The sequence below is a fragment of the Ctenopharyngodon idella genome, chromosome 6 (assembly GCF_019924925.1).
Source record: "Ctenopharyngodon idella isolate HZGC_01 chromosome 6, HZGC01, whole genome shotgun sequence".
Taxonomy (NCBI): domain Eukaryota; kingdom Metazoa; phylum Chordata; class Actinopteri; order Cypriniformes; family Xenocyprididae; genus Ctenopharyngodon; species Ctenopharyngodon idella.
In genome coordinates, this window is record NC_067225.1 from 33,486,074 (window position 1) to 33,503,598 (window position 17,525).

At 38.0% G+C, this 17,525-nt stretch overlaps 1 protein-coding gene across 3 annotated transcripts in view; it reads left to right on the top strand.

The window, feature by feature from the left end:
• The first annotated feature begins 342 nt into the window (after positions 1-342).
• Positions 343-17,525, top strand: part of LOC127513934 (potassium voltage-gated channel subfamily KQT member 2) — a 56,315-nt gene continuing 39,132 nt past the window's right edge. For 2 of the 3 annotated variants that reach the window (XM_051896166.1, XM_051896167.1), the window contains exon 1: positions 345-1,060. In XM_051896166.1, coding sequence (XP_051752126.1) covers positions 768-1,060 — 293 coding nt within the window. In that variant the 5' untranslated portion in view covers positions 345-767. Of the gene's footprint in view, positions 1,061-17,525 lie in introns of all 3 variants that reach the window. The other variant, XM_051896168.1, reaches the window with a different exon arrangement.

Sequence of the window (17,525 nt, forward strand, 5' to 3'; positions counted from 1 at the left end):
AAATTTATCAGTCAAATCCAGATTCAGAACAAAAAGAACATCATTTATGGCTATAAGGTTGTGTAAGATTCTTGTCATTGACACCAAAACAGGTCTAATTTCCTTCTCATTGAATGGAAACAACTGCTGAAAACAAGCCTATTTCCTTCAGTGAGTGTACAGTTGTTTCCGTTCAAGACTGCAGCTTTTTCTTTCAACTTGCACCTCTGCAGGTGTGTGTTTGCTAAGCCACTTGCTCTAATTTCCTTTTCAACACCAAAAACAAGCTCTCCAGGAACAGTCGAACCTACAAAGAAAAAATCTTCAACATTATAATATAAAATATGAGTTTGACCTTTATTCTTGCTCAAACCAAAAGGGTCGACCCTGGGAATATGTACGATGATGTTTCCTCATCATACATATTCTCATTTTTTTTTTGGCACAAAAACAAATAATCAATTTGGGGAAAATGTTAAACCCGCCAAAGATGCTGTGCTGGTCTTACTACAGGTCTCATTTCCTTCTCAACACCAAAACAAGCTCTAACCTGTGTGTGTGTGTGTGTGTGTGTGTGTGTGTGTGTGGAGAGAGAGAGAGAGAGTGAGAGTGAGTGAGTGAGAGAGAGAGAGACTGCAGATCGTCTTCGCATCGCTATTGGCTTCTTGTTCCTCCGCGCGCCCTCAGCGCCGCGCACCTCTCGCGCGCAGTGATGCTCGCACCTGGCGAAGGGCGGAAGACCCGCAGCATCAGCAGCAGCGGATCTCCATGACGACAGCACTTCCAGCATGGTGCAGAAATCCCGCAACGGTGGCGTGTATCCCGCCCCGCAGGCCGAGAAGAAGCTGAAGGTGGGCTTCGTGGGACTGGAGGCGGGCGCGACGGAATCGAGCCGAGACGGCGCGCTGCTGATCGCGGGCGCGGAGGCGACGAAGCGCGGCAGCATCTTGAGCAAACAGCGCTCCAGCATCTCCGGGAAGAGGCCGCCGAAGCGCAACGCGTTCTACCGACGCCTGCAGAATTTCCTCTACAATGTGCTGGAGAGACCGCGCGGATGGGCGTTCATCTACCACGCTTACGTGTGAGTATAACACTGTGTTCTTCTGCTGCTGGAACCACCAAAACAAAGAGCTTCTGAAAGAGCTTCTCTCTGTCATCTTCTCCTCACGCGCTTTTGTTCGCGCACTTGACAGGATGTTTACAGGGTGGCAGGATTGTTCGAGCTGTATATCACTCGAACAAAAGCTTCACTGGAGCTTCTTTAATATGAATAGTTCAGTCTAGAGCCATATCTACCCAAAAACCCTTTAATGGGTTGTTTAGTGTTGAGGCTGAATAAACTGTTCCTTGTGGAAAAGCGCTTCATGTTTAACATGTTTACAGAGTGGCGGGATTCTTCTGGTGATAGATGATGATGGGACTCTTCTTCCGGTTGTTTAAAGATTTGTTTATATGAATACTACACTCTAAAAATGATGGGTTAAAAACAACCCAAGTTGGGTTGAAAATGGACCAACCCAGTGGTTGGGTTAAATGTTTGACCAATCTGCTGGGCAGTTTTATTTAACTCAACTATTGTTTATAAATGACTATATTACTTGCATAAAATGAACCCAAAGTATGTTGGAAATTACCATTTATTAATGTTTAATGAATAATAATTAAACATTTAATGAATTGCTTATTAATAAATGTTCATCTTTTAATTATTATTGTTTCCTCTAGTAATTATGTGTCTGATTTTTAATTTCCAACCTATTTTGGGTTCATTTTAAGCCAGACATATAGTCATTTTTAAACAATAGTTGAGTTAAATATGTTTGGGGCAAACATTTAACCCAACCGCTGGGTTAAAACAACCCAATCTCTGGGTTTGTCCATTTTTTATTAACCCAACTTGGGTTGTTTTTAACTCAGCATTTTTTAGAGTGAAACACGACAAATAAGTGTTTTCTGCTGCACTTTTGATGTGCATTTCATGCATAATTACTTGTTTTGGCAATAGAAATTGATGCATTTTCCTTCTGGTTGCTTATTATATTATTAAGAATTCTTTAAAGCTTTTTAATGGCGTTAATGCTTCAGTTTAAAACCATATCTGCCCAAAGATGTCTGGATCATTGTATTGAGGCTCAGTGTTTTTTCTAATGTGACTTTTTTTCTGATAGTTTAAAAAGCTTTGTTTATTTGAATAATATCTGCCCAAAGAACCCTTTATACTGCAATGAATCATTCTGTTTAGGGCTCTTGTTCTTCATGGGAAAGGGCTGGTACACGAAAAATAACTGTTATCTGCTGCACTTTTGTTGTGCATTTCATGCATTTTACTGATTTCCTTCTGGTTGCTTATATCATTTTAATAGCTGTGTTTAGTAGAGAACCCTGTCACGCTGAATTGAGTTAGTATGGAGGATGTTTAGCTGAAAGATCTGTCTTTTGTTGTGCATCTCATGCAGTTACAGATGTTTCATGGGATTGTTCAGCAACAGAATATGCGTCTGTATGACTTTTTGCTGTTTCATTATATCACTCTGAAAGCTTGCTATTAATAGTTATTTACCCGGAGAATCTTTCTCAAGTTGTGTTGAGGTTGAAGGTTCTCATTACAAGCCAAAGAAACCCGATCTGATGTCGTTTAGAGGCTCATCTTATGCTTGTAAGATATTCAGTTTCAATTTTCCTTGTTTTAACTTCTCCAGAGCTCACGTGAACTTGGAATTTCAGTTAAAATCCCGCAGAATGTTTCAGCGTTGTTCCTCATTCTCTCAGGAACATCCAGACCTGGATTCTCATATCCTGTATTATAAACTGCCGCAAAATCGAAGGCTGAATTACAAACGTCTGCGATCACCAAAACACACTTGCACTGTTTAATCAAGTACTTAAACAGAAAATACTGTTCAGTTTCTGTGCATCAAATTACCCTCACAGTCTTTGGCAGTACTTTAACATATCCTCTAGTACTGAATCATCTCTGCAGTTGTTATATATCATTGCTTAAATGATGTATTTACAGCATGTTTTAGTGATATCAGCCACAGATGTAGACATGCTCACTACGACCCTGTATCTTCTCAGCGTTACCCTCCGACCGCGTCTAATCTCACTCAATTACGCGCGAGTCAGCGGCTCATTGAAGGGAATGTGAGGCGCTGGTTTCAGCACCGCAGCACGCTGTCAAGAGAAATGGAGTGTTCTCTTCCAAACAATTTTATAAAGATTTAAATTATAAGAAAAGATATAACAAAAAGCAGAAAATTGTTGAACTTGGAAAATCTCTGGGGTCTATGAAGATTTCTTAAACGTGACATGAAAACATACACATGCTGTGCGCTCAAGTGAGTGTATACCACATCCTGCAAAGATGAATAAAGATGATAGATGCAATAACATAGCAATTGACGCATGCAGGTAATATGCTAATGCCAGCTCCAGACCACAACCCTCAGGAGATCAAAGAAGACACCTGATTTCCTTCACTCAAAAAATGTTTTTTTGATGCTGTTCACTTTATTTAAACAACTTATTTTGATTCAACATCATTGTATGAGGTTTCTGGTTCAGATTTAATTGCTTCATGTTAAATTGACTTGAAACGATTACTTTTTGACTTAACTTGATGTTTTCATATTAAAATAACATGTTTCAATCAAGTAAACTCAACCAGGACTCAATCAAACAGGACTTGCTTTACAAAGGGGTTGATCTGGGAGAGTAAATGTTGAAATAAAGTGTTATTTTAAGCAGTTTTTAGCAACATGAGAAAATGGAGGGACTTTTTAATGTTTACTGTTCTATTATGTTAGTATTTAAAAGTTTCTGTTATGTTAATAAGTCTGAGACTGGCATTGTGGTGAAGCGTAGAACATGTGCTTGGGTTGAGGACCTGCTAACAACAATTAAAGTTGTTTTAATAATAAAAACAACTATTTTGGGCATGCCATAGATGGAATAAAACCATCTTCTGGTTAACACCTAACAAGAGTCTTTACAGAGTAAAGGTTTTGTGAAAATTGTTCTTGAATGCATCCACTAATTAATGGTTTTGGACAAAATTAAGAATGTTAACCTGATTCAACTAAATAGCATTGAGTTAACCTTATGTAATAAATTTAAGTTAACTGAGATAATGTTAATTAAATGCAACATAACCAAATTACGTGGTTAACCTGTTGACATAAAAAAGATAAGTAAATCTAACGTACCATTTTTTTGAGTGTTAGAGAAGCATTACTAAAAAAACAGAGCGTAAGCTTTAAAATGTAATTATTTATTTGGCCCATAGAGTGGTGTATTTAGCTTTTGCCTTTGCAAGAAATAATAAAATGAGAATGAGGACTGCCCTCAGACTAGTGTTGTCTCAGTCTGTTTATTGTTGTAGAGTGAGAATCCATTTGACTGTCTGAAAAAGACAGATTTTTATAAAGATATTCAGATGGACTTTAAAAAGTCAGTCAAGGTTGCCAAACAGAGTGGGCCGTGGGAGTGCATCAGCAGGCATAGCTGTCCTGCGAAGAGCCAGCTGTGGTGCACTGAACGGAAGGCTAACACACCCCACCTAGGTAGGCTTGGTAGGCCTAGGAGGTACGGCAGTGATGAGAGTAAACCCTGAGATAATATAATCTAAGAAGAAAATATTATACGCCTATCTGACTCCTCCTGAATCTATAAAGGCAAACCTTTTACAGGAGTTGAGTAATATGAATAGAGGAAGTGGTGACCAAGATAGTGTTACGTGGTCGCGGTAGAAACCACCCGGGGGGTGACACGGCTCAACGCGGACAGCTCCAATGAATCTCAGCAAACCCGAGGCACAAATGCATTCGAGTAAACAGAGTTTACACATTCGGTCCCCAAATAAAGGCCATTCATTAGATGCAAAAGAGTCAAAGCAAGTTTATTATAGCACACAATTAAAATGATCAAAGTTTGATCGAATGAATGGATCAGATTTTTGAGGTCACTGTATGCAACTAATGTTTTTGCATTGGCATCTGAACATTTATTATGTAAATCATCAAAAATCATTGTCTGTTTGATGTAATTTATATCTGTCACTTATGATCCTTTTGTTTTCACAGCTGAAGATTTATCTTTTTTCTCCATTTGCCCATATTTTTCCACTTCCTTCCTATCGGATGTAGTTGTTTCTCTTTAACTGGTTTAATCTTTATCATAATTATGTTTAATTGAACAGTGGACCCATTAGTCAATGTTATCATGAGTACTGGATCGAATTAGCAGTTTGTGTGGGTGTAGATGCAGGATTAGTTTCTCCATTAGTTCCTCCAAAGCTTTCTTTCAATGCCATAGTCATCCTTCAAAGTTACTAAAGCACTGTTTGTGTGTGCTGTATAAAAACTGCTTTAGTTTTAGGCATTAGAAGTGGTGATTTGGGCAGTACGAACAGGACTGTAGATAATAAGGTGTTTTTAAAACGTGCTGAAATTCTCCACTCTGTTTTGGAGCAGATGTGTGTAAACTGCTGTGTGTTTAGATAGTCGTGTATGAGTATAAAACACGTTGACGGGAAACTGCAGAGTAACACGCTCAAGTCAGCAAAAACTGCTAATCGTAGTAGACAGTGTGGAAACCGGAGAGGAAGAGTTAAATAAATAAACGAGTCAAAACCACCGCTGTCATGATGTTCAGAGATGTGTGTTTTACACAAAGCTAAAAAACTTAAATTTTGATTTCAGAGGGACTTTAAAGTCACAGGTGGTGAAGAGAAAGACACATCAAAGTGAATCACAAGCAGATGTAAATACTATTATATACAGAAAGAGCACAATCATACACACAAATACAAAACACACGACACTCATATAATGCAATAAACAATCATTTAACAACATAAGATGGAACATAAAACCCTACATAACTAAAAGAATAATGGAATGACAGTTCTTACACTGTAAATTATAAGGTGACTTGTACTTTTTTATTTCCAAACAGAGTATTTTACTGTATTATTCCATGAAATAAATGTACAGTAGGCTAAGGGAAGGGTTCAAAATACATTTTTACAGTGTTCCAGGAAGATAGGTTAGACTTTGCTAACATATTTGTGAATATACTCTCTAAAAAATGCTGGGTTAAAAACAACCCAAGTTGGGTTGAAAATGGACAAAACCAGTGATTGGGTTAAATGTTTGCCAAACCTGCTGGTCAGTTTTATTTAACCCAACTATTGTTTAAAAATGACTGTATGTCTGGCTTAAAATGAACCCAAAATATGTTGGAAGTTAAAAATCAGACACATAATTACTAGAGGAAACAATAATAATCAAAAGGTGAACATTTATTAATAAGCAATTTAATAAATGTTTATTGTTTAATTATTATTCATTAAGCATATTAATAAATGTTCATTTCCAACATATTTTGGGTTCATTTTAAGCAAGCAATACAGTCATTTTTAAACAATAGTTGGGTTAAATAAAACTACCCAGCAGGTTGGGCAAACATTTAACCCAATCGCTGGGCCAAAACAACCCAATCGCTGGGTTAAAACAATCCAATCGATGGGTCAAAACAACCCAATCGCTGGGTCAAAGCAACCCAATCGCTGGGTCAAAACAACCCAATCGCTGGGTTAAAACAACCCAATCGCTGGGCCAAAACAACCCAATCGCTGGGTTAAAACAATCCAATCGCTGGGTTAAAACAATCCAATCGCTGGGTCAAAGCAACCCAATCGCTGGGTCAAAACAACCCAATCGCTGGGTTAAAACAACCCATTCGCTGGGTCAAAACAATCCAATCGCTGGGTTAAAACAATCCAATCGCTGGGTCAAAACAATCCAATCGCTGGGTTAAAACAATCCAATCGCTGGGTCAAAACAACCCAATCGCTGGGTTAAAACAACCCATTCGCTGGGTCAAAACAATCCAATCGCTGGGTTAAAACAATCCAATCGCTGGGTCAAAGCAACCCAATCGATGGGTCAAAGCAACCCAATCGATGGGTCAAAGCAACCCAATCGCTGGGCCAAAACAACCCAATCGCTGGGTCAAAACAATCCAATCGCTGGGTCAAAACAACCCAATCGCTGGGTCAAAACAATCCAATCGCTGGGTCAAAACAATCCAATCGCTGGGTCAAAACAACCCAATCGCTGGGTCAAAACAATCCAATCGCTGGGTCAAAACAACCCAATCGCTGGGTTAAAACAATCCAATCGCTGGGTTAAAACAACCCAATCGCTGGGTCAAAACAATCCAATCGCTGGGTCAAAACAATCCAATCGCTGGGTCAAAGCAACCCAATCGCTGGGTTAAAACAATCCAATCGCTGGGTTAAAACAATCCAATCGCTGGGTCAAAACAACCCAATCGCTGGGTCAAAACAACCCAATCGCTGGGTCAAAACAATCCAATCGCTGGGTCAAAACAACCCAATCGCTGGGTCAAAACAATCCAATCGCTGGGTCAAAACAACCCAATCGCTGGGTTAAAACAATCCAATCGCTGGGTCAAAACAACCCAATCGCTGGGTCAAAACAATCCAATCGCTGGGTTAAAACAATCCAATCGCTCGGTTAAAACAATCCAATCGCTGGGTCAAAACAACCCAATCGCTGGGTTAAAACAATCCAATCGCTCGGTTAAAACAATCCAATCGCTGGGTCAAAACAACCCAATCGCTGGGTCAAAACAACCCAATCGCTAGGTTAAAACAATCCAACCGCTGGGTCAAAACAACCCAATCGCTGGGTTAAAACAACCCAATCGCTGGGTCAAAACAATCCAATCGCTGGGTCAAAACAATCCAATCGCTGGGTTAAAACAACCCAATTGCTGGGTCAAAACAATCCAATCGCTGGGTCAAAACAATCCAATCGCTGGGTCAAAGCAACCCAATCGCTGGGTTAAAACAATCCAATCGCTCGGTTAAAACAATCCAATCGCTGGGTCAAAACAATCCAATCGCTGGGTCAAAACAATCCAATCGCTGGGTTAAAACAACCCAATTGCTGGGTCAAAACAATCCAATCGCTGGGTCAAAACAATCCAATCGCTGGGTCAAAGCAACCCAATCGCTGGGTTAAAACAATCCAATCGCTGGGTCAAAACAACCCAATCGCTGGGTTAAAACAACCCAATTGCTGGGTCAAAACAACCCAATCGCTGGGTTAAAACAACCCATTCGCTGGGTTAAAAAATGTAATCATCAAAAGGAGGTGAAGTTGTATTATGTGAGTGAGTGTTGCTAATGTGATGAATTCGGTGTGATGATGTGATGGATATGACACATACGTCTCTCATGTGACGACATTGTGCTGTAAAACTCGTGTCTTACGTGGCCTTTTGAGCTCTGCTGTCTTTCTGCAGCCGGCGTCAGCAGTTTTTCTAATTAATACCCATCATTATAGAGCCAGGTAGGCTGTGTGTGTGTGTGTGTGTGTGTGTGTGTGTGTGTGTGACCTCTCAGCTCAGGTGTGAATCAGGCACCACCATTTAAGTTTGCTGTGAAAAAAGCAGCATGGTCGCAGGCCGACAGAGACGTGTGCGGGCAATCTGCCCTGCACTGAAACACTGATTCATCTGCTGCTCCGCCTGGTTTATATGGAGCTGTGCGTGTGCCGCACCATTATAGTGATGAAGGAGACGTACACCTCGTAAACACCAGCTGACGGGTTTGATCTATGGTGTCCAAAGATTTAGTTCAAGCTTTTAGTGTTGATGTGAACGTTAGGCTATATTTCACGTCTTCTGATGTTGATTTGTGTACAGAAGAGAAGCTCTTCTGTTTCCCTCTTTCCACTTTTCTTTGCATTTTTTTTCCTGCTATTTATGTGGCGTATTTGTTCATTAGGTTTGTAGTAAAGGGTTGAAATGAATATGATCTGTTTGTAGCTGGCCAAAAGTTTGGAATAATTAATATTTTTAATGTCTCTTTTGCTCATAAAATCTGCAATTATTTGAAAAATACAAAAAAAAAAAAAAAAACATGGTAAAAACAGTAATATTGTGAAATATTATTCCAATTTAAAACAGCTGTTTTCTATGTGAATATATAGTAAAGTGTAATTTATTCCTGTGATCAAAGCTGAATTTTCAGCATCATTACTCCAGTCTTCAGTGTCACATGATCCTTCAGAAATCATTCTAATATGCCGATTTGTTGCTTTCTGAAGGATCATGTGACACTGAAGACTGGAGTAATGATGCTGAAAATTCAGCTTTGATCACAAGAATAAATTACATTTATTATACACTTATTTTAAATTGTAATAATATTTCACACAGGTTACAGGACACATGAAGTGAAGCAGAGGACTGTGTGTCAATCAGTCTGTCAGTCAGGGTTGTAAAGCCCAGTTTTGTGGGTCAAAGTACAAATGTCCTATTAGAGGAAAAAACAACATAACAGGATAAATGAAGGACTGGATGTGGCCTTTTGCTTTCTGCTGAGTAAAATGATGCTCTTGCTGTTTTGTAGGTTGAATTGCGGCGTCTAAAAGCTGCTATTTCAGTCACACAACAGCCTGAGATGATGCTGTTGGCAGAAACCATGAAGTCAACATGAAACAGCGTTTGTAACTCATTTTACCTTTGTAATACGACATATTTCTGAGTGAAACCGGATATTCAGTGAGATAAAAGTGCGCTTCATCTATCAGGACCTGATTAGATTGAAAAAAATGATGTTTTATACCAGAATGTGAATGTGTGTGAGATAGAGCGCATATGTTGGTATTTATCCGTCAGTGCTGGTCTTTGGCTTTGCTCCAGTTAAATGACCAGAGCAGCTGCAACCGGCAGGAAGTTTAATGAGCAAAATAAAGTTACAAACCTCCCGTAGCGATTCCTTCACACTGTGGGAATAAATCATATGACAGTGTTTAAATGTGAGTCTATGTTTGTAACAGAATGCATTAATTCACACACAGATCAGCTAAATGAAAGAGACGCGCATGTTAGTGTCGGCGAGTATCATGGATACTGACCTGCAGACAGTCAGTCATCCGTCTGTCTTCCTCAGTCTTCGTCTTCGGCTAATCGGATCGAACCTGCTCTTGGAAAAGAAACGAGACTTGACTGCTGTGACTCACCTGTGTGCTTCAGCTGATCTCCCTGTTTACCTGCTCATAAACATTCTGAACCGTTACCTTGGTGTTGCTGACAGTATAAATCACATGCATTAGAAGCACATCAGAACTGGTTTACTGGTTTATTAACGTTTTTTTATTGCAGAACGTGTCACTCTGAGAAAAGCGTCAATCAAGCACACTGTCCTAACGAAAGTACACACACACACTGACGTCGCAGCACACTGTGAATCAGCGCGTCTCCTCAGAACGTCCTGACCTGTGTGAAGAGCCTCAGTCTCGGCTTTTACTCTTTCTTCTGCATCTCTTCAGTTTTTGATGGTGTTGTAGGATGTAGAATTGCACACCCTGGTTTTTTATTTCTGTATATTAAGCAGCACATCTGTAATGCAGGAAAGCACAGATCGTGTGTTTCTGTGTCATTCTCTGATTGGCTCATGTGTCTGTAGTTTATCTTCAGGTGAACATTAATATAGAATTATTGACTATAACAGAGGAGGATGAATTGAAGTCCCTGTCAGCATTCTTAAGGAGTTTATTAAAGCATTTGTAATCATTCGTCTTGTTGAATTCTGATTCTGTTCATAATTTGTTGCTAAAGCATTCATAATATGATGATTTATGTGCTACTCAAATTAATAATTAATATTCAGTGTGAGTATGTGTGTGTGTGTGAGTGTGTGTGTGTGTGTGAGAGAGAGAGAGAGAGAGAGAGAGAGTATGCATTTGAGTGTGAGTCTGTGTGTGTGTGTGTGTGTGTGTGTGTGTGTGAGAGAGAGAGAGAGAGAGAGAGTGTGTGTGTGTGTTGGTGTGAGAGTGTGTGTGCATGTGAGTGAGTGTGAGTCTGTGTATGAGTGTGATTGTGTGTGTGAGTGTGAGTCTGTGTGAGTGTGAGAGTATGTGTGTGTGTGTGTGTGTGTGTGACATGACTGTGGTTAAGCACTAGTTGTGTATTTGTGCTCTCTCTCACTCTCTGTCCCGTGCACTCGTCCTCTTTACTGGTGTGTCCATCTGTCTCTCTCTCTCTCTTTACAGCAGAGAAAGAGTTTTGACAGCTCGGCCAACCGAAAAACTCTCATGACCTTCAGCCTCCAGCTTCTGTTTTATAGTCTTACTGAAAACACACACACACACACACACACACACACACACACACACTGTCCGATGAGAGTGTGTAAGGAACAGATCACCTAAAACAGCAGAACTCAATGCCCAAATCCGTATGACTTTCTTTCATCGGTGCAACACAGAAGTAGATGTTTATCAGGATGTTCACGCTGCTCTTTGCATGGTGTATAACACTGTTAAACTGTAAAAAATTACTGTAAATATCATGAAATATTTTTAAAGTACTTAATGTCACATGAGGCTTGTATGCTTTTATTAAATGCATTAATTCTTCATTGCTCTGAGTAAATGATGTCAGAATGATCATTTACAGGTGAACTGTCACTTTAAGACAGCAGCGTTCATATGAACTAATGTCACATGCTTCTCTAACCACCTTCACACTTCTGAAAGACTGTAGTAATGAGAGACGTCATGTGCTATTAGTGTGTTTTCAATCACTGTCTCACACACACACACTGGCTCATTTCCAGAGAGCCGGTTATGGCCGGTGTGTGTGTGTGTGTGTGTGTGTGTGTGTGTGTGTGTGTGTGTGTGTGTGTGTTTGAGAGGGTCACGAGTGGGTGGAAATGCACCTGTGACGCCATTGATTGCTCATGGTTGTCGTTCTGTTAAGTTTAGATCTTCCTGCAGATTCCACATTTATTTCACAAGAGTAGTTTTAGATTTTGAATGAAATAAAACCTCAAATCTAAGTTTTAACATTTTAGAAGTCCAAACAGCAGATCTTTGAATGAATATTGCTGCAGGTTCTTCATTGGTTGTGTTTTAAGCCGTGTATTCACATGTAAAACGCTGAAGGAAACATCTTATCGAGACTCTTGAAATCACTTTATTACTCTTATCTTGTTTCGCTTGTTTCTGAAATCTTGATTCCTGTCGGATCTGCTCCGCTCGAGTATGTTTCAGCATTGTCGTTCAGTTTGAGGAAGGTTCATATTTGATTATATTTGTCGTGTCCATCACTGTCAGCAGGAGGTCTTCAGAGGGTTGTGAAGCTGCACGTCATTAGTCTCATAGCTGTAATTACTGTAATCAGGTGAGCAGAAGCTCAGGGAGCGTCAGAGCAATGACTCGAGAATCAAACAGTAAATTAGAAAAGAAACATTAACGCAGGAGGTTTAATGAGCGTGCTAATGTATGAGTGTGTGTGTGTGTGTCATAGATGGAGAGAAACCAGCATCATTTTCTCTGCTAAATGAGTAAATCTATCTATCTATCTGCTTTTCAAGTGCTTTTCTATGGAAGCTTCTTTCCGTCACTAAATAAAAAAGGTAATTGTGACTTTTTCTCACGCAATTTCGACTTTATAACATGCAATTCTGACTTTATATCACACAATTCCGACTTTATAACATGCAATTCTGACTTTATAACACGCAATTCTGACTTTATAACACACAATTCTGACTTTATAACACACAATTCCGACTTTATAACACGCAATTTCGTCTTTATAACACGCAATTCCGACTTTATAACATGCAATTCTGACTTTATAACACGCAATTCTGACTTTATAACATGCAATTCCAACTTTATAACACGCAATTCCGACTTTATAACATGCAATTCTGACTTTATAACACGCAATTCTAACTTTATAACACACAATTCTGACTTTATAACATGCAATTCTGACTTTATAACACACAATTCCGACTTTATAACATGCAATTCTGACTTTATAACATGCAATTCTGACTTTATAACACGCAATTCTAACTTTATAACACACAATTCTGACTTTATAACACGCAATTCCGACTTTATAACATGCAATTCTGACTTTATAACACGCAATTCTAACTTTATAACACGCAATTCCGACTTTATAACATGCAATTCTGACTTTATAACACACAATTCCGACTTTATAACATGCAATTCTGACTTTATAACATGCAATTCTGACTTTATAACACGCAATTCTAACTTTATAACACACAATTCTGACTTTATAACACACAATTCCAACTTTATAACACGCAATTCCGACTTTATAACATGCAATTCTGACTTTATAACACGCAATTCTAACTTTATAACACACAATTCTGACTTTATATCACGCAATTCCGACTTTATAACATGCAATTCCAACTTTATAACACGCAATTCCGACTTTATAACATGCAATTCTGACTTTATAACACGCAATTCTAACTTTATAACACGCAATTCCGACTTTATAACATGCAATTCTGACTTTATAACACACAATTCTGACTTTATATCACGCAATTCCGACTTTATAACACGCAATTCCGACTTTATAACACACAATTCCGACTTTATAACACGCAATTTCGTCTTTATAACACGCAATTCCGACTTTATAACATGCAATTCTGACTTTATAACATGCAATTCCGACTTTATAACATGCAATTCTGACTTTATAACACGCAATTCTGACTTTATAACATGCTATTCCGACTTTATAACATGCAATTCTGACTTTATAACACGCAATTCTGACTTTATAACACACAATTCCGACTTTATAACATGCAATTCTGACTTTATAACACGCAATTCTGACTTTATAACACGCAATTCTGACTTCATAACACGCAATTCCGACTTTATATCTCGCAATTTCGACTTTATAACACGCAACTCTGACTTTATAACACGCAATTCCGACTTTATATCTCGCAATTTCGACTTTATAACACGCAACTCTGACTTTATAACACGCAATTCCGACTTTATAACACGCAATTTCGTCTTTATAACATGCGATTCTGACTTTATAACACGCAATTCCGACTTTATATCTCGCAATTTCGACTTTATAACACGCAACTCTGACTTTATAACACGCAATTCCGACTTTATATCTCGCAATTTCGACTTTATAACACGCAACTCTGACTTTATAACACGCAGTTCCGACTTTATAACACGCAATTTCGACTTTATGACACGCGATTCTGACTTTGTAACATGCAATTTCGACTTTATAACTCACAATTCTTTCTTTATAACACACAATTTCGTCTTTATAACACGCGATTCTGACTTTATATCACGCAATTCCAACTTTATAACATGCAATTTCGTCTTTATAACACGTAAATCTGACTTTATAACACGCAATTCCAACTTTATAACACGCAATTTCGACTTTATAACACGCAACTCTGACTTTATAACACGCAATTCCGACTTTATATCTCGCAATTTCGACTTTATAACACGCAATTCCGACTTTATAACACGCAATTTCGTCTTTATAACATGCGATTCTGACTTTATAACACGCAGTTCCGACTTTATAACACGCAATTTCGACTTTATAACACGCGATTCTGACTTTATAACACGCAATTCCGACTTTATAACACACAATTTCGTCTTTATAACACGCGATTCTGACTTTATAACACGCAATTCCAACTTTATAACATGCAATTTCGTCTTTATAACACGTAATTCTGACTTTATAACACGCAATTCCAACTTTATAACACGTAATTTTGACTTTATAACACGCGATTCTGACTTTATAACATGCAATTTCGACTTTATAACTCGCAATTCTTTCTTTATAACACGCAATTCTGACTTTATAACACGCAATTTCGTCTTTATAACACGCGATTCTGACTTTATAACACGCAAATCCAACTTTATATCGTGCAATTCCGACTTTATAACACGCAATTTCGTCTTTATAACACGCAATTCTGACTTTATAACACACAGTTCCGACTTTATAACACGCAATTTCGACTTTATAACTCGCAATTCTTTCTTTATAACACGCAATTCCGACTTTATAACACACAATTTCGACTTTATAACACGCAATTCCGACTTTATAACACACAATTTCGACTTTATAACAAGCAACTCTGACTTTATAACACGCAATTCCAACTTTATATCTCGCAATTCCGACTTTATAACACGCAATTTCGACTTTATAACACGCAATTCCGACTTTATAACATGCAATTCTGTCTTTATAACATACAATTCTGACTTTATAACATGCGATTTCGACTTTATAACACGCGATTCTGACTTTATAACACGCAATTCTGACTTTATAACATGCAATTCTGACTTTATATAAATTGCAAGTCAGAATCGCCAGTTATAAAGTCAGAATTGTGAGATAAAAAGTCGCAATTACCTTTTTTTATTTTCAATTCAGTGTCTCAAACAAGCTTTCATACTTTTCTTTGATTTTCTTTGCATTTACTTCCACTTAAAATTCAAATAATTCTGCATCCTGTTTGCTACATCAATTGAAATTCAGGAATTTGTTTGGAATTTAAACTATTTAAATTAGACTGAGCTCAGAAATGCTGATTTCAGAGAAAATTATGCTGGTTTCTTTAAAACCTGATACTTAAGAAATGGTTAAAAATGATTAAAATTAACATTTTAAAAATCTCCCTTTACATTCCATATTCAAAATGCATGACATGGCAGAAACCATGTTGTTTCTTGCAGTGTTGTAGTCACTGCTGTTTCATCCAGGAAATGAGTTTCTCTCTTTGGTTTCTCCATCCTGCCTCGCTGTTTTAGTGTGAATCAGAGATCTACAGATGAAGGAGTAAATCAAGAGAGTATGAAAAGAGAAGATGAGGAAAGACACGTGATGTGAATGCATTAGTGTAAATGAACGGAAATACAGCAGCTTCCTGTGAGGGACTGTTCAATTATCTCAAGAAAACCATCAGGAGTGTTATTAGTTTTCTAAAGCGTGTGAGTTTGGATGAGGAAATCATGAATCTGCTGTGATGTAGAAAAGAAATTCATGTGAGATCATGTGTGTGTTTGTAATCAGTGACTAATCAATGACAGCATCATCTCACACAGCAGTTATGGGGCGAGTAGATGAACGTCACATGGAAATTCATGTTTTTTTAATGCAAAATGCATCCCTCCCTACATTTCCACTGCTCTCACACATTAAACTTGCTAAGCAAGATGAGCCTGAACCAGGAGTCCTGTTTGATTCCACTGGAAAGATTGGGGAAAGATTCCCGTCTCTCACGTGTTCTCAGCAGGAGCGGGCGAGACAGCTCTTCTCTGCATTGATGTGGAGTTTTAGTTTGGGGTCGATAATCTATAATTAGAGCTGTAGTCTTGACATCCAATCCACTGGACAGAGGCTGTTTGCAGAGGACACGACTGCTGGACAGACTGGATTCAGAAACACGAGCCGCACAGACGCAAATGAAATGTTTTATATGCTTGAAGTTATAGACATGATAGTATTAGTAGTGTGTGTGTGTGTGTGTGTGTGTGTGCTTTTGCTTGTTCTTTTCATCTAATCACCAGCTAATTAATCCTGGTTAAACACGAACAGTCCAGCTCATGTTCCCCCTTGATATTCATTAGAAGAATCTGCTGATCGAGATGTTTGTGAGCGTAAAAATAGACCTAAAGAGGCAGAAAACTCCTCTGAAGTGCTCAGGAGTCGTCTGCGCTCTGTAGCTGAGCACACTTGGCCAGTGGAGCCGAACGTAAGTCCAATTACACTTTACATTCCCGCTGGGAAGGATTACTTCACTCTTTTATCCAGCTTTTTACTGAGTGAAATTATGTTGCTGTGAAAACAGAGAAATCAAGAGTGTCTTCATCAGTACAGCATCATCACTATCAAACACGGTTACTAAATCTGTGTGAATATTAGTTTTTCACCCATCATGAACCTCTAAAGTGACCTTGTAGAGAAAATGAGATTCATCTATTATCATGCTGGTGTGAACAGACTCATGTTGAGCCGCAAAGACAAGAAACAGAGAAGAATCTTACTGCAGGTCAAGATTTAATGACCAAAGATGATCAAAGTACTTAAAATATATGAAAATAGTACATGAAAGTACCAAACTGTAGCATATTACTGCAACTTTCTTTCTTTCTTTCTTTCTTTGCTCAGCAATACACAGTACATTCTATGATACATGAACATGTAATTAAATACACACACACACACACACACACACACACACACACACACACACATATGTGTGTGTGTGTGTGTGCATATATATATAATATTAATATTATATTAATATTATATATAATATATGTCTGTGTGTGTGTGTATATATATATATATATATACACACACACACACACACTACAGTATATTTTTATCTATTTTTTATGTTTTCTAATGAAATTGCATATAACAGTTAACTGTTTATCTATTGAATATATTTATAAAATATCACATATAATATGTATGTATATGTGCATATGTGTTTATATTATTTATTTTTCATTTTTATATAATTAATTTCAATTATATATATATATATATATATATATATATATATACACACTACAGTTTATTTTTATTTTTTTATTTATTTCTTTTAATTATATTCTTTT